Below are 25,244 nucleotides of genomic sequence, written 5' to 3'. Positions count from 1 at the left end.
CTGGCCGCTCCACCTCGCACAACTTGCGGACCACATTCTCCACGCTTCACGTGTTGGAGCCGAGCCTGTCTGCTGCAGCAGTCATGCAGGATGCGGCTATGGCCTTCGACTCGGTTGAGTGTAAGTATATGTTCTTTATCCTACAGCACATGGGGTTTCCACCAATATTTATAAAATGGGTTATGTTACTATACGCTGAGCCTTCGGCTCGGGTGGGGGGCCTGACGTCAGATCAATTTCCTATTCAGAGGGGCACCCGCCAGGGCTGTCCTTCATCCCCACTTCTTTTTGCGCTGGCGCCGCTGGAGTGTGTTATAAGACAGAGGCATAGAGAAACGGCTCTAAACTTCAATTATCGCCCGGTAGTCATTTTGTTATATGCGGACGACATGGTCGGTTTGTCCGGGAGCATTCGCGCTATCTAGCACAGTTGCTATGGGAATATGTTGGGTTCGGCCTGCAGTGGGGACTGGTTGTAAATTGGGAAAAGCCCACACCGTCATCCCTCCAACGAGTCCACAAGTCAGCCCGACATGGAATTCCCACTGGCATGGTCCGTGGACCCTGTTAAATATCTTGGAGTCTGGATCCACCGGGATCCGGACGTAGTCATACGCGAAAATTATGGTCAGGCCTGCACCAGATTGGACCAACAAGTGAACACCTGGGTAGCTCTGCCGCTGTCTCTGGCGGATCATATATCGCCCCAACAGAGATGGTGGTATTGCCGCAGTATCTCTTTCTGAACATTCAGATTGTGTTATCGAAGGTGTTCTTTACCACGGTCCGTAGGGCCCTGCTCCGGCTGGTCTGGGGGGAAAGCAGGCCAGGTTGAGCTGGTCTGTCCTCACTAGTGATTATGAGCCGGGGTGTTTGGGGCTCCAGACTTCTATGTTTATTATCTAAGCACGCAGGCTCAACATGTGTACTATTGGGTGAGACCACATTACTATACACTGCATGTCGCAGTGGAGGAGGGAGACTTTAGTCCAGTTCTGTTCCATAGCATGATCACGCATGTGACGCGTGGGCTCCCGAAAACAGAAATTATTGTGGTGGACAACGATCGCAGCTTGGCAGGAAATTGGCACATAAGTTGCCCATATACACACCAGCTATGCATATAGAACATCATGCTGCATTGTCAGTGACGCACGAGGCACCTTCGATACGGCTTCTCAAATAAGCGGGACCTGTATCCGGAGGTTGATCGACACGCCAGACACTGCAATATATCAGTAATCCCACCTTGCTGTTCCGATTTGCGATGCATAGACTCCAACACGCGGTCAGGCGCACTATGTCACCTACCCTCTTGAGCCTCCTATGCTACGTTCATTGCTGTTCGTACTTACTGTTCCCACTAATAAGAAACTGGTCTCCAGGCTGTACAGAATGATAATGGAAGAATGTGATAGTGTACCTGATAGGAGTTGGGAGAAATGGAATGCTTGTTTGCCCACCCCGATAAGAGGATTTGAGATATATATGACATACACAGCTCCGGCTTTAACCACCTGAAGTGCATCCTGCTGAACACCCGCTCAGTCCACAGACACGCCATTGAACTCTGGGACCTACTCGACACTACATCACCGGACGTCGCCTTCCTTACTGAAACATGGATGAACGCATCATCAACACCCGACATCGCCATAGCCATCCCGGACAATTATAAGATCATCCGAAAAGACCGCATCGTCCAAACAGGAGGAGGCATCGCCATCGTCCATAAGAACACCACCAAAATCACGACCAGCTCCGACAATAACATTACAACCGCTGAACACCTCCACTTCCAGATCCACACCGACCCTAGGTCCACACTCAGAGGCACCCTCATCTACAGGCCTCCAGGAACCCGTAAACAATTCAGCGAAGACATCACTGACTTCATCAGTCCACACGCCCTCGCCTCCGTGAATTACATTCTACTAGGAGACCTCAACTTCCACCTGGAAAAGAAAAACAACAGCAACACCACCACCCTTCTGGACAACCTGGCCAATCTCGGACTCAAACAACTTGTTGACACCCCCACCCATGTAGCCGGACATACGCTCGACCCAATCTTCACCTCCAGCAAACACATCTCCTTCGATCGCACCACAACTCTCCATTGGACGGACCACAGCTGTGTTCACTTCAGCTACAAAACCACCTCGACCCACAACCCCCCACAACCTATTCCCCGAAGAAAATGGAACAAAATCACCACCGACCAACTCCTCACATCGCTCAACCAAAACCCGCCCGCCCTCTCATCGGACCCAAACCAAGCTGCCATCAAATTCAAACAATAGATCACTCACAGCGCTGACGAATTAGCACCCTTGAAAAACCATCACACCAAACAAGACAGCAAAAAGGCCCCTTGGTTCAACAATGACCTTAAGAAATCCATGAAGCTATGCCGTACTCTCGAGAAAACATGGAGAAAAAACCCATCCACCGACAACATGACCACCCTCAAGGCAGCCACCCGCAAACACCACCAGCTGATTCGATCCACCAAGAAATCAGCATTCAAGAATCGACTGGACAAAAACGCCCATAACAGTAAGGAACTATTCAACATCGTCAAAGAATTCACCAACCCCACCGCAGCCTCAAACGACATCACTCCCTCCCAAGACCTCTGCGATTCGTTATCCTCCTTCTACAACAAAATTGCCGACATACATAACAGCTTCGAAAACAGTTCCAACGAACAACCCTCTCAGAACCTAAACCGCCCTCTAACAACCTCAGTGCCTGGAACCCTATCACTTTGAAGACACCATCCGCCAAATGAATGCCATCCATTCTGGCTCACCAACTGACCCATGTCCCCACCACATCTTCAACAAAGCAGACTCCATCATCGCACCCCATCTCCGTGATGTCATCAACTGCTCCCTCAACTCTGCTACCTTCCCAGAAAGCTGGAAACATGCCGAAGTCAGCGCCCTCCTGAAGAAACCCACAGCAGACCCCTCTGAACTTAAAAACTACCGCCCCATATCCCTCCTCCCATTCCCGGCCAAAGTCATTGAGAAAGCCGTCAATAACCAACTCGCCGCCTTCCTCGAATCCAACAACTCCCTCAATCCCTCACAGTCCGGCTTTCGAGCCAAACACAGCACCGAAACCGCCCTCATCGTAGCAACAGACGACATCCGAACACTACTGGACAACGGAGAAACAGTGGCCCTCATTCTACTCGACCTCTCCGACGCCTTCGACACTGTATGTCACAGCACCCTCATACAACGCCTCAGCAACATCGGCATAAAAGATAAAGCCTTGAACTGGATCATCTCATTCCTAGCTGAGAGAACTCAGAGAGTCCGACTTCCCCCATTCAAATCAGAGGCCACCGAAGTCATCTGCGGTGTACCACAAGGATCATCACTCAGTCCCACCCTCTTCAACGTTTACATGAGTCCATTCGCTTCCATCGCGCGTCAACACAACCTTAACATCATCTCCTACGCTGACGACACCCAGCTGATCCTTTCCCTCACCAAAGACCCCAACACCGCCAAAACCAATCTTCATGAAGGCATGAAAGAAGTAGCCGTATGGATGAAAAACAGCCGCTTAAAACTTAACTCAGACAAAACGGAAGTACTCATCCTAGGATCATCCCCCTCTGCCTGGGACGACTCATGGTGGCCTTCGGATCTGGGCTCAGCACCCTTACCCACAGACCACGCACGTAACCTTGGCTTCATTCTAGACTCCTCACTCTCAATGACCAAACAAGCCAATGCCGTCTCATCTTCCTGCTTCAACGTACTTCGTATGCTCAAAAAAATCTTCAACTGGATCCCCGCCGAGACGAGAAAGACTGTCACCCACGCACTGGTTACGAGTCGACTAGACTACGGAAACACCCTCTACGCCGGAATTACAGCCAAATTACAGAAAAAAATCCAACGCATCAGCGAGACTCATTTTGGACATCCCTCGCCAAAATCACATTACCGGCCACCTGAAAGACCTCCACTGGCTTCCCGTCAACAAGAGAATAGCATTCCGTCTCCTCACCCTCGCACACAAGGCTCTCTACAAACTAGGGCCCGAATGCCTCAACACTCGACTATCCTTCTATACACCCACCCGCCAACTAAGATCCTCCAATCAAGGCCTCGCCGCAGTTCCGCACATCCAAACACCCACCATGGGAGGTAGATCCTTCTCCTACTTGGCGGCCAAGACCTGGAACTCACTCCCCAATCACCTCCGCCTTACACAGAACCACATCTCATTCAGAAAAGAACTTAAAACCTGGTTATTTGATAAATAATGAACCCCCTCCCCAAGCGCCTTGAGACCCTCTGGGTGAGTAGTGCACTATATAAATTCCTGAACTTGAACTTGTAATACACTATAAATATATACACCAGACGTATTATACACCGGCGAGGTTATACCGATATGGGTTACGAGACTGACTGCTGTGGGAGATGTGGTCAATGTGGTGCAGATTTTCTGCAACTTGCATGGGGATGTCGCAGAGTGACTGGGTACTGGGCACTTGTGGTGCGGGATATCAGAGAAATGTCAGGACTGGAGCTGCAGTGTACCAGACTTGTCTGTTTGCTATGTTGCGTTCCACAGGTGAGAGGAGTATGTGGCAGATTTATAAGGTTGGCGCTGCTCCTGGCCAAACACAGGGTGGCTATTACGTGGGGTGGGAGGCGCTCACAAAAAGCTGATCACTGGACCAAGGACCTTGTATACTGCAAAGACAATATGGAGACTTACGCAGAGGAATTGTCAACAGTTTCACAGCCAAAGGATATCTGGGAGCCCTTGCAGCAATTCCTCTAGAGGAAGGCTGTCGGAGCGGAACGACTCAGACTAGCTGATAGGGGGTGGGACACCAGGTGCGCACTGCGAGTGTAATGGTATGATGCAGCTCTCGTAGATTAGCACAACTCTGTATTATCAGTACAGTACAAGGAGGGTTTTCTTTGTGGTTTTTTTCAATGTTGTGATTTGATGGTTGGTAAATTGTCGCAGTTGTAATGCGGATTCTGCCTATTATTACTCCATATGTGACAGAACTGTGCAACATGCTTACGTTTTTAGGTCTCACTAGAGCCAGGGTATGCGCTGGTCTGGAGAGACATTTAGTAGCTGGCTTTTAAAAGTGCTACTTTTTCAGGCCACCAGCTTGCTGTCACACACAACATGCACAGCTGCCATCTGACTTTCGTGCCGCGCGGCCATTGCTGGTTTATTATTCCTTCCCCCACGCCCCCTTTCGCTTTGCACTTTAGCAGCTGCGCCGCTCTCACTGTCTGTGTGCTCCAAGAACTTGACAGGATATGCTATCCCTTCTTGTTGAAGTACTGGCACCTGCCTAAGCAGCACAACCCCACTTGTGTGCATTGGCAATATTTGTCTGCTTTAACAATGCCTCATTATTATCCTGGTATAATATTTGCAACTCGGAGCATGCATTCTAAATGTGCCTAGCACATTAGGAGCATTTAATTGTATCTCTCTATTGAGACTGATTTGGGTTGAGCTACAAGGTTTCGCATCTTGTGCTCGTGAAGTGGCCAAGTAAAACGCCAGACATTGTTTTTCAAAAATGCCAACACGGATGTTTTCTTGATAATGCCTCCTGCTCCAAAGCGAAGAACACTCATCTGCAAGTATCCAATTATGGAAATATTAAATCAGTCACAAAGCAATTTGACTGGTTGACAGACCGTATTGCCAAATAAAACACAGCCACGGTGGGCAAATGTGGGTACATTCAGTATAGATAGCTACCCAAGTGCTTCCTCTTCTCTTACCTCACACCAGTGATTCCAGCCATCTCAAACGTCAATACACATTACATTCTGGGCTTTGACAACCAGCAAGATCCAGACATACACACAAAATGTATAAAACAGCTAAAAGTTGAGTGGCTGCACCACACTGATGGCAATTACATAATGACAAAAAAGCCTTTAGGATCTGGGGGCATCTTTGGCAGGTCCACCTTTTGTATTGGCGAGGACTATGTATCTGGCTTGATGGGAGAATGGCATTTCCCAAGTAGGATCAGAAAGCTTACAAAACAGTCACATGAGATTTACTTACTATGTCCAACACTGATGTAAACATAACATGTGTTTGTTCACCCAAGGGTATCTTTGCGCTGAATAACAGATGTGTACCGTTACCCTACTCAATGGTACTCATTTTATCAACTTCAGAAAGGCCGAGTGGTCCAGCCAAGATTTGAACCTGTGCTCATGAGGTCGAACACCAGTCCCTACAGTGGATCATTAGTCCACTAGGCCACCAGGCTTGACTAACATGGAGAACTTAGACTCTCACACAGTTAATGTCACCCTACATTAAGGACAACAACTGAACAGCAAGACTTTCTGAAATAAAACAAGAGTGCTCTTAACTCTTAGTCCGGGCACCAAACTATCAGCTATCAAATGTCAGCCATGTTCGCTACAGTAAGCAGACTTCTACGCTGGTATTCAAATCTAAAAGCAGGTAGCAGCTGTGCTAGTTAAACAGCCATATTTGTTTAGGTAGTTTGTGTAGCCTTAATTTGGGTGATTCCATGGTTGCTTCAGTGTACTCTGAGACACTAACCATGCAGATGCCGAAATCTCTCGGGCCCTAGATGTTATACATGCTCTTTCTGATGATACTCATCCTGGTACTCCCAGAAGGCAATCCAAAGAGGAGATTCCTTTCAGGGGACAAAAGCTGGACTCACCCTTCGGTTCTTCCCAGCCGACACTGAACTACGGGAATATATATATAGGTTTCCTAAGACACGCATATTTAAATCTTATGCTCGCTGGTATTGTTAACTCCAATGTATTTCTCTTCATTGTATAATTTGTAAAGACTTACTATACAACAACAAAAACACACAAATCCATTTTTGTCTTTCAACTATTAAAACACATACACCACTCACGGGACAAACGCTGCAAAATCAGAGACACTGCTCTAGGGAATGAACAAACATATGGAAAAACAACCACAAAGATTGAGATGGAGCTTCTCAACCTTCATAGAAAACGCGATATTCATTTTCGGGCACATCAAATCACGACTAAAACAGATTTAATGCCCCTAATGCACACATAAGTGCACAGCCCATCTGCTGAAGTCCTGGAGAGGCAGCCTCAGGTTGGTAAAATATGTGCCACTGAGGCAGGTTACTGGCCACAAGCAACTCCTCTGAAAGTGTTAAAAAAAAAATGGCATGTTGTGATGACCACTTCCTCTTTATTTACCAAATTTAAACAAGCATTGGCATAGCCAATAGGTCTCGCCTCTGGAACCTTATAAGAATTTAGTTATGCAGTACAATATCCTTGATGCAACATCATCTGTTGCATGTCTAAACACTTATAAGGTCCCAAATGCAAGACCTATTGGCAATGCCATGCTTGTTCTTATTGTATTTCTTTTGGTTTGTATGTAATGGTCTGATTTGTTTGGGAAAACTTTTTAAGTGGGGACATCACATCCTCTCTCAACTTCAAGGAATCCAAATGGATCCATACTCTGAACACAGTTGACCAGGGCCTAAACGAACAAGAGGAGACTAGCAGATAACTAGGGCTACTATCTAGGAGATGAATAATCTTTGTACAGAGTATAAACACTCATGTGAAAATTGATTGTATAAAATGTCCATTACCACACTAACACCATTGAAGTGGGAACAAGAAGAATCCCCAAGCATTGAAAAAGGGACTTTAGAATGCATTGCTTGGGTGTAGTTCCCAAAACGTATTTTACATTCTAAAATTATAAACGTCATCTTGATGAATTGCGTGTATGAGCAATGTACTTATGACAACTGTAGTTAGCTTACAGCTACCACACTTACCTTTAAGACAACCGCTACACCACCATAGAATTTGTCACTGTTCTGCATGGTGTATGCACCTGAATTTGCTGATGGCATCATGAATTGTTTAAGCTAATTATGAAATGTTTTAGACCTGTGGCCACTTATACTTAAAACAATTTCTGCAGACTTTCAGAATCTGCCAATGGTTTTCTTAGTCGGGATGAAAGTATTAGCCTGTTCATCACCACCTTGTTCATTACGTTATTTTTCCCATTCAGTGTCACCACCCGTGGCTACATGTACACTTCACTATTGACTCTTGTAAAATCACCTGCCTTGATTGACAACGTATATTCTCGGGACGTCAAACAGCAGCACGTCATCACAGGTACGCTGTCTCAGCCTGTTAAACTCCATCCTGATGCGCCTGCATCAGGTAAGACCACTAGCTACATGCCTTTCAACGTTGGCGGGATGAGGGATCCTTTAACTGATCAACAAGTGGTATTTAAGTTAGCAGCCTGAAAGCAAACTTTTAACTACCGGAATGTTTACCAACACAGGTCTTTCACTATTCCATGGTTTTCAGTGCGCCACATTTGCTTCCCGTATCTTTTGACACGCATGCCGTCTTGTATAACCTCCTTAACTCACATAGCAATCGATGCGAGATGATTGCCTTCTGTTCACCCGGATTGTCAGCATTGATGTGCCCGTCCCCTGGGACCAGAACTCCTGGACACCTTGCACATTTGCAAGTGCATCTACGTCCAGAGCTTTCCCGAAGTTGTGCATTGGGCTACTCTTAGTCTAAGCCCTGAGCACCATCGGCACAGAAGATTGAGGGCCTACATTCCACGAGTTTCATGGGCCCGCTTCTAGCATTTCTGCTTGAGGCCCCTTTGCGATCTCTGGTCCATTGACTGGTGGGTCCCCACAAAGGTATCTTTTTTTGGGGCTTCCCTGGTTGCTCCAGATGTGTCCTGACTCCCCTCCAAAGGGTGAGTCCCTCAGACCTTGCTGGTTTGCTTCAAAGCTGATCTTTGTATTCTGCGTGGGTTGCTGTTCCCAAGGCTTGTTGGGTCAAATCCGGATACAGACACCGCAGCACTCGTCATCTGACGTGGGACAGCTTGAAACCAGTTCCTGGTTGTAGTCAACGCCTCCTGGTCCTCGCGACTGAAGTCAAGCTTCACCTTCTGCACCTGCAAGCACCAGACATCGGTGGGCATCCGCTCATCTCCTTCCTGGTCACTGGCTAGTTACCCAGTCTGTCCCCTCCGCTTTCAGGTTCTTCAGATCTTTGATCCACCCATGGATCCATCCAGACACTTTCCACTTGGACGCCTGCAGCACTTTTCAGCAGCTCGCCATAGAAAACTACGACGAAACCAGACACGAAAAGACACCAATGCACCCAGCTTCCCTGGGTGAGGAAACAAGTACTTCGGTGCTCCAGTGGGTCTCAACTCAAACTGTCTAGTTCTAAAGGAGTTTTCTCCAAGTCCACTTCTTAGTGTCCCTAATCTTGAAAATTCTAATCGCAACTTCCTCCATAGAAGTCAATGGTGATTTGCGGTTGTGTTTAGACACTGCACGTGTCCCCCATGGGTCTCCTGCCTCATTACCTTGGGTGGTTCCAGGTTGCCCCAGCAGTTCTACAGGCCCTAGGCCTTGTCTCCATGTCCCTCGTGGTTCTTATACCACTTAATATATGGTTTGTGATGCCCCTAGGGCTATAGTGTGCTGACTAAGTTTACTGCATGTACTTTTGCCTCTAGCCTCAAAGATACTAGAGGGATGGTTTAGATGAAATACTATATATATATATATATATATATATATATATATATACATACACATACATACATACACCTGGTGTGGTTCTCCTTTCATTTGGTCATTACATGGGATTATAGGCTGGTAAAACAAGCTGCTTTACATTCCTTCAAGACTTAGGCTGATCTCCACAGCTATAACACCAAAAGGAGGTCCAAGGGGAGGTTTAACGACCCCAACTGCTATGCCCCCTAACTGACATTTAGACCAACAAAGAATAGCAGTGAGTCAAAGGGCTAACTGAATTATGTATCCAACAGAAAACACAGGTGTTGATAAACAAGAAAGGAAACTAGTGAAGGAAAGCCACTCAACGTGAACGAGTTCCCATCAGTCCACCATCGAGGCCGCCCTTCATCATCTGGGATCTCTTGTTCATCAAGAGAACTGGTAACCACAACAGACCGGCAGACCTAACATTCTCGTTGGTAGTCATTTGTTATACTACTACTTGCACGGTTTCTATTGATTTGGGAGTGTAGGGGTGCATATTAAAGGTTCCCCCCCCCCCCCCCATCACTATCCAATGTTAGAGCAATTCTTTTTTCTTTTCACTTTATCACTTGACTTTTAGCACTGCTATTCAGTTCCCTGCAAGACACCTTGTTCACATCTGAGTTAGTGTTTCTGGTACACCCTAGATTTGGTTAACAACATCTGCCGGTCTGTTGCTGTTACCAGGTATCTTGACGGACAAGATGAAGGGCAGTCTCGATGGTGGACTGATGGGAACTCGTTCATGTTGAGTGGCTTTCCTTCACTAGTTTCCTTTCTTGTTTATCAACACCTGTGTTGTTTTCTGTTGGATACATAATGGTTAGCCCTTTGACTCACTGCTATTCTTTGTTGGTCTAAATGATCTCCACAGCTACCACTATGATAGCTTTCTATAAAGTGTGGTTCTTCAACCTACCATCAATAAGGGGTCATTTTGACTGGCGCAAGGTGCCCACTAGAATAGTGGACAGAATATGCCAGGCCAACTTCTCACACTATGGACCACTTACTGGTAAGTCCTACTAACCAACAGTTTTCTTCAGCATCCTGTGAAACACACCACACTCAGTTCATTTTCCATTATATTTAGACAGGCTGTCCTTCCTTTGTCCTGAAGACCCGCTGGGACTTCTTCGCAATCACGGACATTTCTGGGTTGAAATGTCGACAAACCATGACCATCCTTGCCCTGTGGTGTCCATCCCATGAAAAACAAAAAAAATATCCTGGCGGCTTCTTGGAGATTCATATGAATAGGGGCGGATGTCCATTGATTGCATCATTTCATCAACTTATATAGGACTGTATATATGGTCTTCACTAAAAAAAAAAAAGTCACTTTTAGACCACCTATTCACTTAAGTCACTAATCGCCTTGTTAAACTATGTATATTGTCCAACAGCCATACCGTTTTTGAAAAAACAAAAAACCTAAAAAGATTTTACAATATACTAATTTTGAACAATTCAGTTGCGTTTCCTCCTTTCATGTATATTAATTTACTGATGAAATGTAAAGCAGGTGTACACCAGACAGGACCAATAGTATATTTACGTAAACACTCAAGTTCTGAGGGATACTGGGTTACCTCATTACATTTTATGTATATTGGTGCAGGCGGATGCCGGTGAGGGTTTCCTTACATTAATTTGAGCTTTGAAATACAATTAAATTAGGTCAGATAAAGAAACTCTGGCATATAGCAAAGAATACATTGCTAAGCTTATTAACTATCAGACCGACCTCAATTTATTGGGGCCAGGTCTCACCACTTGATAAAACTGAGCGAGAAACTAGCTAGACTAGAGAGGTTGGCGAAAAAATGAATCAGGTCCAGCCTACACTGCCACCTACTGGCCGAATACTTACAAGCAAACATACCCAAAGGTCTCAGAGTGAGAAATAAGCCTGCTTCATTGACTTACCCACATTTAGAGAAGGCTCCTAGGCGTCGAAACTGCCTTGGAATATGTGAATAAACTAGGTCAAGAAATCGCTGATCTGAAAAGAGATCCTTGAAGACAGAGCACTTAGCAACGCTGAAGAAACCAGTTAACAGGCTGAGAAAGCAGTTGTAGAATTCAACTCTAACTCCCAACAGGAAATTGGAAAAACTCCGTTATTTTATGTTAAAATGTATTCATTCAGCGCACGTACGTCCCCGGGCTTCATGGTGCTATCGGAAATAGGGAACACAACATAGCGCTTTAGAGGGCACACTCCACACTACTCTAAGGGTAGGCCTGTTCAAAAAGCCACGTCTTATGGGCATGTCTAAAGGTAAGAAGATCACACTGTCTTAGAGGCAGTGGTAAAGAATTCCATAGGGAGGCAGCAAGAAAATGAAATTAACTGCCTCCCTGACGTTTCTTCTTAAACAAAGGGAACACTAACAAGTCTTTGTGACCAGAGCAAAGGTTACGTGAGGGGGCATACTTAAGTACCAAATTCCTTATGACTTTGGGACCCTTACTCTGCAGGGCTTTAAAAATGATGCAGCCAGCCTTAAATGCAACCCTTTGAGCCACCGGTAACCAGTGTAGTTTTTCTAGACCGGGTCTGATGGACTGCCATTTAGGTTGTTTACAAATGAGTCTGGCTGCCTGATTCTGAACAAATTGCAGTCTCTTTAGCGGACCTGCTGTGAGTCCCAAGTACAGACTATTCGAGAAGTCAAGTCGAGACAGTACTTGGGCAATAGTTACCTGGATCAGGGCAGAGTAAGTTAAAAAATTGGCTATTTTCTTTATCTTTCTAAGCTGAAAGAAACTAGATGATACTACCGCCTCTATCGGACCTTTGAGTGACAGATCTTCACTAAGAGTCACCCCTAAACTCAACCATGGGCGATTTAGTGGGTGGAACCCCCATGTTATGTGGCCAAAAATGAGTGCCCCAACTGATTTCACTCTTCCCGGGCAAGATAAGTTCTGTCTTGCCCGGGTTTAGTTTGAGGTGGCTCAGATTCATCCACCTTTGAAGGTGGGTCATAGTGTTCTGAAATTCAATCGCAGCATCTGCAGAGTTTAAAGAAAAAGTTGCAAATCATCTGCGTAATTAAAAATCGTAGCTTTGTGATTTTTTAGGGAATATAATGGGCGAAGGTACAATTTAAACAATAATGGGGACAGAGAAGATCCCTGAGGGACCCCACAAGTAGACGAGGTTCTTGGGGCCGTAAAAGTCCCTAATCTAACTGATAGCGTGCGTTCAGAGATAAAGGACGTTCGCCAGCTCAGAGCAGGTCCCCTGAGGCCGGCCTGCTCGACAAGGCTGACAAGAATGGAATAGTCAACCGTGTCGAACGCGGCCAACAAGTCAAGGAGCGCAAGAGCCTGATGGATGTCTATCAGCATTGGATCTAAGAGTGTTCTGAACAGCAAGTATCACAGTTTCAGTAGAATGGCATGGACGGAAGCCTGCCTGATACGGCTCCAGGTATTCAGACATTTCAATAAAACTAGAGAGGCAGTTAAGAGACATGGGCTTCCAAAATTTGACACGTAGGGTAAAAGGGAGACCGGCCTGTAATTAGTTCGGTCTTGTGGGGTCAATACCAGGTTTCTTTGTTAGAGGGATTAACAATGCGTTCTTAAAGGTACTAGGTACCTTGCCCTGTGAAAGTGGCTCATTTAAAAAAGAGAGAATGCTTTGTGGGATAGCCATACCCATCTCTCTGAAAATGTGAGGTGGACAAATATCAGGTGATCCAGACTTAACACGCGAGAAGTTCAGAGATGGTTTTAAGATCGATAAAAGGAAGCGTATGTAATCGGGTTATAAAATATATCATCCAACAGGATCGGGGCAGGGGAACTAATTATGCTCTGTTTTATAGTGATAATTTTCTCTAAAGCACTCATTTAGAGAGTCGCATAATTTTTGTGTGGGGATTACGAGAGGAACTGTACTGTCACAGAGGTCGTTCACTATATTGAACACCTCCTTTGATTTATTTAGTGAGTTTAAAATTTTGGCCGAAAAATAATCTGTTTTATGTTTGAGAATGGTCTTTTGATAGGTTTTCCGAGCAGAGCAGCAAGTCTCTTCATCTTGTGGTAAATAGTTAGTTCTCCACTTCCTTTCTTTGTCTTATCTCAAGCTTTTGTTCCTTCAGTTCCGGGGTAAACCATTTATGGGCATCATTCCTACGTGATCGGGAAAAACTCACAGGGGGAGCGTGGATATCCGCAGCCTGTCGAAGCCATTGTGAAAGCAACTCCTCCCGGAAATCTATATCCTTGCATTCTGAGGGCAGGGTAGTGGCCAGAGTATCTATAAATGCCAGTAGGTTAATGGTGGGAGAGTGTATATCCGGAGTTAAGTTCATGTCCAGTAATAGGTCCTTAAGTTCTGCTGCCTGGGAATCAACGGCCACATTATCAAACAAGTAGTTAAGGTCCCCAATTAAAACAATTTTAGAATAGTTAGTCACATGAGAAGCCAGTTCTGCTAATAACGAAAAAAAGGTAGGCATGGATTGAGGGGGACGATACAGTAAGACTAATAACAGAGCCCCGCTATCGATCTTAATGACAGTGGAGTAAAGACATGAAGTCCTATGACAAAAAGATAACGTACCCATACCTATCAGACTACTATTACCAACAGGACAACCATAGTTTTTTTCACCAACAAGGGCAGACGAGGACCCAGGTTTAATACTTTCTAGGATTCTTCACTTGGGAGCAGTTCGCATACTGAAACCGATAGACCAACTACAAGCGGGGGCTCCCGTCAATATAACCAGGGTCCCAGATTCCAAGACACAGTGGTCCAAGTCTTTTTTAGGGGAACCCTCTTGGCCATTGAACAGGGGCCGGTATCAAGAATCCGGAGGGGACAGACCCAAGTGATGGAACAAGGGGAGAAATACACAGAGGGGCAACAGGGTGAACTTCTGTCCCCTAGAGAGCCACTGAGAGAGCCAAACAGAACGCCAAACATACAGGTGGTAGAACTAACGCCCAACTTCAATCAAGATCAATATAACCCCATTATAAAAAATCTAGGATTACAATATTACCAATCCTGAAAAAGCAATACTATCCAGAGGAATCTCATTTATACCTACGGTACCCCCCCCCCCCCCCCCGACTCATAACACCAAACTGGAACTCCAGCAATTCTCTAGAAATATCAGTCTGAAATATTTCTTCCAAAATAATGAACCAAGACCCAAACCCTTAACTGCCACTGGCTTTAAACCAACATCCATTTTACTGCAATAGCCTACCACATGAGCCAAAAAATACCCACCTTTGAACAGATTGTACTCTTAGAAAGTTACGTCCCTATGGGACAATAGAAAATGCATTCAATATAACATGACCAAAGAAGACAAACAAGCCCTGAACTCTGAAGACTAACAATGCAATTGTAGTCAAGGCCGCTGACAAGGGAGGGACAGTAGTAGTCCAAATTACAGACGATCAGTGCTGAAATTCAATTGAACTGCCAAGACTGCTATACTAAATTGAATAAAAACTCTACATCAGACGTTTTGTGTCCAAGTTCTGAGGGGCACTGGGTTACCCCATTTCATGCCTCATTATAGAGCACATTACATTACATTTTATGCATCAAAATTGTAGAGCACATTGTATTTGCTATCCTGTAACAACTCACTGTACGAATTCCACTGAGGAACATAAGTTTGTAACTACTTCAATGCATCTTTTACAGTGCAAAACAAACCTCCATTCTTCATGAACATGCTGGACAAACCCCCAATGATATGATGCAAAGATTACCTCAGTGTGTGGTCCAAATATAAATGTGGACTGAAAAGTAGCGTTGCCAGGCCTTTGCCTAGGAGCAGAAGATTCTAGAACACCTACTCTGTCTGAGGAGGAGGGAGAAGATTATATTGTTTATGAAATGTGTAAAGAAATTGGATAAACACTTTACCTAGAATTAAGCACCATCCTAGAAAGGTATCCCTATGGTAAGAAGAGCCAGACAGAGTGGGATAGGATAAAAGAAGAAGTCTGGGCTAAGAAAACTAACATGCAAGTACGGTGCTTCATTAGACAAACTTATCCGAAATCAGTTTAAATTGTAACAAATAGAATACTTGGAAGAATTATGGGTCAAAGATGATCCCCCCACCACCACTTTTGGTGGCAAGGCCTGGACATCCAAATGGAAAGATCTGCGAGGGGCTGTGAACCATGCGGTGAGAGCTACAAGATCTTAATCACAAGGAATCCACCCCCAACCCAGATACACAAAACCACCCATGGGACGAATTGGACACAATTGGTCCCATAGCTGGGAAAAACATAATACCCTATAATATAGTCCTGTTAGATCTATACTTCAAGTGGCCAGAAATCAGGTTTACTTCAGACATTAGGTCAGTGTGTCAAAATGTTTAAACAGAACGTTTTGCTAGTGAAGGGCTACCATCAACTATCCTCAGATCAAGGAATACAATTTTGCTCTCTAGAAATTCATACATAAGAGAATAGTCTCGCCTAACTGCACTGGCCACTATACCTCCCAGAAACTATGCCGTAGAATGCTTCAACAAAACACAGAAGCAAGGAACACAATTAGCAAAAGTTAACCATAATTTGAAGGTGGAAGTTTAAGAGAATGAGTATTTTGGCAGACTACACCAAAGCACTCAGAAAACTCAATTGGAGTTATTCCAATGCGGTCGGAGGATGGGTAAAGATTAAGTCTCAAAGTGGGGGTGTCAAAGTCTTCAAAAGCCATGAAAACAATCAAACTTTCACAATGCCGGAAAAACTGATGGTAGAATATGAAATGTGGGCAAGGTGGCGAAAGTCAGTTACCCTCTCTTCAGAAAGGATGCCAACCATCAGCCAGCAGTAGGAGAATCAAGCACAGACAATCCTCCTGACAGAGGGAATGGTTTATCCAATACTGCTCACAACAAACATTCCAATTGGAGTTTCTGTTATAGACTATGGACCGATCCCATCATACCACCAAGATACTTGAAAGACTGTCAGAGATTAAAAGGTAATTTTAATTGTGTACGACAGATCCTATAAAGCGTATCTCCTACACATGTTCAGAAGACAATGTCTGGGATAATAAATAGTATCATTTGTACCTTGTATCGCATAATTATATTCTACAAACGTTTACTCAACTGTTTGTATAGTATTATGCCACCATCCGTGCTAAACCTCAGGACTACAGGTTCTCTTGTTTGTTAGATTGGGCAATTCCCTCCCACTTGCATCTGGTTTGGTGATGAAAGGGGAATGTGTGGTATCCTCTATAGTGGTCCCTCCCATTGCCTTTGACCCCCCCTCCCCAGTTCCTTGAGACAATAGAACGTTACAACATGACATTCCAACTGTGGAGAGTGCGCTCCCCTCAGTGAAGAGCTGTACCTGTGCTATGGCATTACCAATTAACCTCTTCAAACACATCGTCCTCCTGCTCTTTTATTCAACATTACTACACCTCTCTTGGTCTTTAGAAGAAGGTCTTTAGGAGAAGCACAGATTAATTTAGTGGGGTGTTGAATTTTAGTTAGTCTGTAAAACGTATCTTAATATTTCGTGGGTATCTGGAAACTCAACAGCTGAGACTTAAACCCACCACGTTGCCTGGGCATCACTAAAAGTTGGACCAGTACCAAACCTGGGACCAGGATCCACACATGTATCCTTTGAACACACCAGATTCCCCTGTGACATTACATAAGCAATCAAGGATGGGATGTTCAAAGCTGCATTTAACATTCCCCACAAGATGCCAGCGGAGCAGTAGTGTCCCAGTGAAGTTAATTACTCAACCTCTGTGTTCGCACAATGATCCCAGACAGACAATACAGAGCTCTTCGGACACAGAGGTTTTATTCGAAATGTTAAATACTCTGTGGACAGACAACAGGGGTCTCCAGGTGGACAGTCCTCCAAGAACTTTACATACTGATACGAACATCCCTCTCTGAGAGGGGATTGAGTGCTTCTGGGTAATTTGGAAAGTCTTTAAGAGTGCTCCTCTGCCATTTTCTCTGCCTTGGCAACAGCTTCTTCAATTGGGCCAACCATGTAGAAAGATTGTTCAGGAAGATGATCATAGTGTCCTGGAGGAGACAAACCAGCATGTGAAAAAAGGAGACCAAAGCACTAACCACTCGCATTGCATAAAAATAAAATTTAATTAATGGCTAGATATGCTCATGCAACAGTACATCACTTTTCTGAAAAGATCTTCAGAAGAAAGGAAATATGATTTTAATAAACATGACCCTGTGCCAAGAGGCGCAGACAGCAAAGGACAAAGTTAATAAACAGAACTGGATTAAACGCGTAGTTGGTTACATTGTAAATATCACATCTATAGAGTTAGAAAAACAGGGGTGGGCATAACTCAAGTATTTTGCTGTAGCGTAATTATGCAAAACTATACAGAATGCAGGGAGTACATCCCTGCATTTAGCAGTATTTCATCGTGCAAAATGTACTTGGCACATAAAATACACCAGAGGATGCATTTTGCACCACGTAAATAGTGGTACATGCAAAAGAGAACAAACAGCAGCAGCTGCTGCTCGCACTGTTCTTGTGGTAGGCATGTCCCTCCGAATTACAAGAGCAGGAGTAATCGTTCAAGTTTCAGTAATTTTGTATTACAAGAGTAACGCAAAATTACTACATTACTCCAGCTTAATTAAATTTCGAACTGCAAATAAAGTCATACACAGGAAAGAGAACTTGGAAAATAGTGAGGTGCATATAGCGCACAAATAATTTATTCATCCTAGTCTCATCTCACCACCAGTCCCCCAGTGGTGGTAAAGAGCAAGTTAGGCACAATTTTTCCTACATGACAGAGCACTGCAAAAGACTTGCTTGTACGTTCTTACCTGAAAGAATTTCCTTGAACCCTTTGATTGTTTCCTTCAGGGGGACTAGTTTTCCCATGTGACCGGTGAACACCTCAGCAACTTGGAAGGGTTGTGATAGGAATCGCTGGATTTTACGGGCTCGGGCAACAGTCAGCTTATCTTCCTCAGACAACTCATCCATACCCAGGATAGCAATGATATCCTGAAGGGATTTGTAATCCTAGAAGGACAATAGGAAAAACATTGAGAAAAACAACAAAAAAGCCTGCCCTTGATACAGAAGAGCAAGCTCCTGCTCTATCACAGCTCTTATCTGGCAAAATTGTTGGCAAGGAAGACAATACAACTAAGGACTTTGTTAAAATAAAACTATTTCAGTATGCCACAAGCAGGATTTTGGCCAGGATAGGCCTAGAGACAGGTGACTCGTTGCAGACGACCAGAGAAGGATTCTAGACATGGATAAACCAAAAGGACGGGTTTATTTTTATATTTAATAACTGCAGTTGATACCACTGGACACCATGTTGTGATTTACTGATTAGAGGAGGTGAGCACTGGGTTCCACGTTTGCCTTGTAATGCTTCACCCTTAAGTCAGTATAGCCCCGTAATTCAGTCAGTCAGAATATCTTTATTCGGCTTATTTAAAGCCATACAAAGAGAGCAAAAAAGATAATATATTTCATACAAATTTTGCCTATTTACACAAAAACATTAAATGTAGACAAGTTTAAAAATGTAACAAACAATTAAAAGTGTTGCGTTTGAACATAGCCCCGTAATTCACTAGGGCCAGTCTACTCAGAAGCTAAAAGATCTAAATACGGGCGGGGGTCAGATAGCTCCTTTTAAGTGTAAGGAAATACACTGAATAACGAAGCATTTTGGACTGACGACAACCAATAGTAGGCAATGTGCTGGACCATATCCCTTCATAAGTACTGTGCTGCCACACTAAGTTTTCAGACAGCATAAAGTGATCTGTAGGAGTGTAAAATATTGTATTGTTTACTGATATACCCACATCAAGCTAAAGTTGCCAGCAGCTCCTTTACCTGTAGAATTTTCTGCACTCCACGGGCCACCTCATAGTGCTCAGCTCCAACGATGTTAGGGTCCATGATACGAGAAGTAGAGTCAAGGGGATCAACAGCAGGGTAGATACCCAACTCAGAGATGGCACGGGACAGTACAGTTGTGGCATCCAAATGGGCAAAAGTGGTGGCTGGGGCAGGATCAGTCAAATCATCAGCAGGTACATAGATAGCCTAAGAGAAAATTATAAATTAAGTTAGAAGGAGCAGAGTTTCCATGCAAAAGTCACCCAATGCCTCATTCCACTTGTGGAAAGGAGTCCAAGCGAGTCAGACCATGCTGTCTTGGCATCAAAAGTTGCCCTTTCCCGCTTAGAATGTAAAAAAAAAAAAAATTACGTTGGGTTGTGAATTTAATTGTTTCTAGATCAGTTTATAGTCTAAAACTAATACAGCCTTTGGCTGTAACCAGATTGAAACCTGTGGATTAATGCTAACTTGTGGTAAGGTTTGTATAAATAGCATTATGTAAAATTGTAACTACGAAGCTCTTAATTACCCTTACTACACTTTTATCATACTTCGATAGGACGAATTATACTCATCTTCCAATCATCGCCTCAGATTCACATTTAAATGTTTTTCTTTCAGACCATACGTCAGTTCCCGCCACTTAGCCTTAGGGATTGTGTAATAAATAACGTTTGGAATATATTTAGATAGTAGCTTAAGTATATCTATGAATTAGCAAGACAATCAGGACCCATAATGTGATATCGGAGAACAAACACTTAATAGATGAGGATAACAAACTGTTGCAGACTAACACTCCAAAAAATGAGCTAGGCTTTCTGAATCTGCCTGAAACATAGTTTGGGCCTTAAAAACAGAAAGGCTCATGGGTTTAACACGGATTCAATTACCTGCACAGACGTGATCGATCCTTTCTTGGTAGTGGTGATTCTCTCTTGCATGGTACCCATGTCAGTAGCCAGGGTTGGCTGGTATCCGACAGCAGAAGGGATTCTGCCAAGCAAAGCAGACACCTAAAAAGTGAAAGTCAAAGCTTTAGGGCCAAATTGGATACTTAAAAACAAAGTTGCACAGCTCTGCGGTTTGGTTTCTTTCTCAGATTGAACAGTTGGCTTCAGATAACTCAGAAGAACGAAAGTCAAGGATTAATCATCACTAAAAGAAACTCTGAAACGCAAGGAATACATTTTACGCAACAACGTTAAAGCTGAAAAGCACAGGAACATGAAAATTCATATAAAATTGGTAAATGAATGCAAATAATGTAAAACCACTAGTGTCTTCATAGATTTGCTTTCGACTCACCTCTGAGCCAGCTTGTGTGAACCGGAAAATATTGTCAATGAAGAGCAGTACATCCTGTCCCTCCTGGTCTCTGAAGTACTCTGCAACAGTCAAACCAGTCAAAGCAACACGAGCGCGTGCACCTGGGGGTTCATTCATTTGTCCATACACAAGGGCCACCTGACAGAAGACAGAAATCACGGTTAGATTTTGTTTAGACAGAAGCTAGCATTATCCTGTAAAGTATTGCCTCTCTAAAAAAAAAACATTTACCACCGTTTTAAACCTAAACTTGCAGCAGAGCCTCACAATACTTTACCTCTACAGGATACTTCTAACAAGTTTTCAGGTTATACCAGAGGTGATAGCGAGAGTTGCGCATATTACTTAAGCTTCGGGTTAGCCCACAGGAAATACAAAGTTTGAAAGACAAGAAGGACGAATTTTGAATATTTTCAAAAGTATGGTCGATAGGATTCTGAGACGATAACTTGTAAGAGCCAGCACATTACACCAACTGAAAGAAAAAAAAGAAAAAAGTACACAACCCCAACACATACGATGAATCTTTGGAAGACAGAATACCATCTTCTTACAACTGTAATTTGGCTTGGCTCTTCAAGACTTAAATTACCCTAATGCTAGGAGTTCTAAAAGTATGAAAAATATGCAAAGTATTTGTTCTCCTATGCTTCACCTGATGTTATTTTCTGTACATTTTTATACTAACTTCAGCTGGTAGATTTGTATCTGTCAGTGAGGACAAATGGTATGGATTAAGTGCCAAAGTTGTGCCTCAAACAGTATCCCTCAAGCCCGCAGCAAACCCTCACAACGAGCTAGCATCAACGGCACTGTACTACAATGATTCTAATCATACCTGAACGAAAGAGCTAACCGTATCAAACTAAACAAGTTTGAAATCGACAGCAACATTGGTCACACAAGGAGCCTCCAAGGCTCAATCCTTTCCCCTGCCCATTTCAACTTCTACATGGAACCCCTTTCAAACGATCCTGAAACAAACAAGGACTGCATTCCATCTTCACAGAGAGGACATCAAAATTGATTCGCTTAAAGACATCCAACAGCCTTCATCCACCCTACCGAAAAAAAAAGTCCTTCCTCCATCCACAACTGGCTCCACAGGTTCAACTGCATTAAACTGTATACTATGTCAACTGTCAAACCACTGGGGATTACCCTAGACAAAAGCCTGAACATGAAAGATCACGCCACAGCAAAAAGGTGCCCTCTACACGCAAACACCCACAAAAAAATATATATATATGTTTTACATTGGTCCCGAAGACTGATTCAATCACTTGTCCTCTCCAAGCTGGACTTAAGGACCTAGGCAATGCAATAGTCAGGCACCCAAAAAATTCACCTGCCTGTGAAGCTCACAACACAGCGGCTAGATTGCTTTCTGGAGAGAGTGAATTCAACCACATCACTCCAACCCTCAAGAAACTCAACTGGCTACCAATTGAAGTGCGAAGTACATTTAAAACAGCCTGCATAAAACAAAAATCACTCCACTCTGGAACTACCAGCCTCTCCAATAAACTCTCAAAAGTGGGCCCGAAAAAATAAAAAAGACCTCTAGGAAGCGCCAACACCCCCCCCCCCCCCCCCCCCATCTAAATTAAAATTCAAGACAACCAAATCTCTAACTTTGTTCTCTGGAAAACAGCCCTAGAATTTGAACTTCACGACAACCAATCCTATCTTCAAGTCAGGAAAAATTGCCCCTACTTAAATTCCCAAACACGCTCACTTAAATATTTTGTTTGACCAACAAAATACCACGTATAGTCAAACTCACTGCTCACGGACTTCTATTCCCAACCCACCCTCTGATACCTCACAATATAGTCTCGAGAAATGCCTCACACTTGTATCTATCTCCAGTACTTGAGGAGTTCACCCCCTTCCTTATATTGTAGGACTTTTCCCTTCCCACTTTCGTTATACTTTCTATAAATGAGGTATACGTAATCCATGTATGGTCTGACCTTTTCCTTACCAAGTTTGTTATACCTCCTGTAAATTATGATTATGTAATCTTTGTAAAGTGATCCGATGCCTTCGGGTCAAGTTCAGGCTAAATAAAACTCAATAATAAATATATGAGCCTAAAGAGCCATGTAGCAAACTTGAGACATTTTTCAACTGTAAAAACACATGGTTGAGCAGTGCGAGTACTGTAACTCCGCTGCCTAATAATTAACAGTGAAATGTAAGGTGTGCATATACATTTAAAAAAAAGGCAACATTAGTTGAAAATCATACCACACAAGCAGCTGCGAACCGTACACAAGAATTTTGCTAAAACCTATTTTTGACAAATCCGGTCAGGATAAAAGCAGAAACGGTTTAATCACTACAGCCAATTAAAAAAAATCCAACTCATTCGCCCAATTACATTTTACATAAGCTACATGGGTAGTCCTATGTTGTAATATTTGTGTCGTTAAAGTAACCAGTCTAAGTTTATGTTCTCAAGTCCATGACGGCTGTGAAAAACAATGTTGTCACAGATAGTTTAATACAATGGACACTGCAGACCTATGAGTGTATTTATCCTAAAGTGTTGAAAAGAAATGCACTAAGGGTGAGGTCTAGTGAGGTTTTACTTTGTGTTGGTTTGGTGGTGAAAAGCGGAGAGCCTTAAGGAGAAAGAGAAAAGGAGAAAGATTTAAGTGAAGCTTCCCGCTAAACTGTGACTGCTATTTGGTATTACTCATAGCGTCTAGCAATTGTTACTTTTTTTATCTAGATGTCATGTATCCTACGTGGACTTGCTCTTTTATTATTCCATTGTCTGTTCTTATACACACTGTACCTGTATGGAAACACCTTGTAAAGCGCTCTGATACTCCTGGGTCCAGCCAGCGCTATATAAAACCTCTTAAATTAAAAAAAAAAAAATTAAAATAAAGTATCACCCAAGCTGAATACCACCCTTTAGTTCAACAAGTCTGTTCCACACAAAGATCTTCACACTGAAAGAAAACAAATGTTTGAGATATACAAAAAATAAAACTTAACATAAAAAAACATATAGCAAAGAATCCAAAACCCTAATCTATGTGCATTGCAAGCATGACCACGACCTTTAGAACGTAATCTTCACACAGAAAAACACTGGTTTCTGAGTGGAAACTCTAAACACACCAGGATGTGCTTACCTTGGATGTGGTGTCCTTCAGGTTGATAACACCAGACTCAATCATTTCGTGGTACAAGTCATTTCCCTCACGGGTCCGTTCACCAACTCCAGCAAACACAGAGTACCCACCATGGGCCTTGGCCACATTGTTGATGAGCTCCATGATCAGTACAGTTTTCCCAACACCAGCACCGCCAAACAACCCTATACAGAAAAGCAAGGAAAGTTAGAGATCGGACCAAAAGGATGAAATCAAGTGTCTTATGATAAATTTCCTTTTCAGATTTGAGGTTTGGCTTCAGAAAACTCAGAAGAACGAAAGTCAAAGATTGTTGTTCATCATCAAAGGATATTATAGCTGTATGTATGAAATCAAAATTTACTGTAAAACCATTTAAAAAATAATTCACCCAAAAAACAAATTTAACATTTGGAAAATTAAACCGAAAAAAAATTCTCAACATACCAATTTTTCCACCTTTTGCATAGGGAGCTAGCAGGTCAACAACCTTGATGCCAGTAACTAGGATCTCCTGCTCAACACTCATTTCCACAAACTCTGGTGCTTCAGCATGAATGGCTGCAAACCTGTGGTGGAGAAGATATGAGATTAAAATGCAGAAGGAGAAGTCAGTTTGAGGCTCCGATCTCAGCTATTTCCCTTCTCAGATAATAAAATGGCTTCAGAAAACTCAGAAGAACGAAAGTCAAGTTTAATCATCACTGAAGGGATTTGCTGGTGTGATATGCATAAGTGTGCGCAGAGTCAAACTGCAGCCATCGTAGTTGTGTTATTTGCACCCACACCACTTCCTGCCTTGCAAAATAAGATAAAGGTGTTAGTCCTCCGCTCACATTCTAGACCCCAACCAACTTTGCCAAAGAAAGTTGCGACACCCTCCCATTTAAATTTAACCTCATCTCCTATGAGACATAAGCATGGCCTTTCTGTCACAGAACACAAGCAGCTGGCCTACACAGAAGTCCAGTTCACAGTGCATAAACCATAGACTAAGCATAGTGATGTCCATAAAAGCTATAACAGTCGTAAACACCAACAGGCAAGTAAGCTTACAGCAGCCACGGTTGTCTTACCACCAATGAACGTGCGACATGGGCAACAAAGGCAGCAAACTGCTATCAAGGTGGAGACAACAAAAGAGTATGGAGGAACTACTAAGCCTATTCACAAATCAAAAGCCATCATTTACAAAAGGC

The 25,244-nt window shown here is 43.5% G+C and overlaps 1 protein-coding gene and 3 non-coding genes across 4 annotated transcripts in view; all 4 read right to left on the bottom strand.

Annotated features, from left to right (window-relative positions):
* Window positions 1-17,481: 17,481 nt before the first annotated feature.
* ATP5F1B (ATP synthase F1 subunit beta) overlaps window positions 17,482-25,244 on the bottom strand; it is a 15,264-nt gene continuing 7,501 nt past the window's right edge. The window contains exons 4-10 of the mRNA XM_086959925.1: window positions 24,493-24,614; window positions 24,046-24,230; window positions 20,873-21,031; window positions 20,458-20,580; window positions 19,556-19,768; window positions 18,517-18,718; window positions 17,482-17,733 (exon numbers count right to left, since the gene is read on the bottom strand). Coding sequence (XP_086816051.1) covers window positions 17,636-17,733; window positions 18,517-18,718; window positions 19,556-19,768; window positions 20,458-20,580; window positions 20,873-21,031; window positions 24,046-24,230; window positions 24,493-24,614 — 1,102 coding nt within the window. The 3' untranslated portion in view covers window positions 17,482-17,635. The remainder of the gene's footprint in view (window positions 17,734-18,516; window positions 18,719-19,555; window positions 19,769-20,457; window positions 20,581-20,872; window positions 21,032-24,045; window positions 24,231-24,492; window positions 24,615-25,244) is intronic.
* On the bottom strand, window positions 20,658-20,729 carry LOC147748287 (small nucleolar RNA SNORD59). Its single transcript, XR_015300520.1, has one exon. It is a non-coding gene; the product is annotated as a small nucleolar RNA SNORD59 (small nucleolar RNA).
* On the bottom strand, window positions 24,301-24,375 carry LOC147748286 (small nucleolar RNA SNORD59). Its single transcript, XR_015300517.1, has one exon. It is a non-coding gene; the product is annotated as a small nucleolar RNA SNORD59 (small nucleolar RNA).
* LOC147748285 (small nucleolar RNA SNORD59) lies at window positions 24,687-24,756 on the bottom strand. Its single transcript, XR_015300516.1, has one exon. It is a non-coding gene; the product is annotated as a small nucleolar RNA SNORD59 (small nucleolar RNA).

This window comes from Lissotriton vulgaris, chromosome 1_1 (assembly GCF_964263255.1).
Source record: "Lissotriton vulgaris chromosome 1_1, aLisVul1.2, whole genome shotgun sequence".
Classification (NCBI taxonomy): domain Eukaryota; kingdom Metazoa; phylum Chordata; class Amphibia; order Caudata; family Salamandridae; genus Lissotriton; species Lissotriton vulgaris.
Note: the sequence above shows the minus strand (reverse complement) of the source record. Positions and strands in the feature narration are given on the sequence as shown.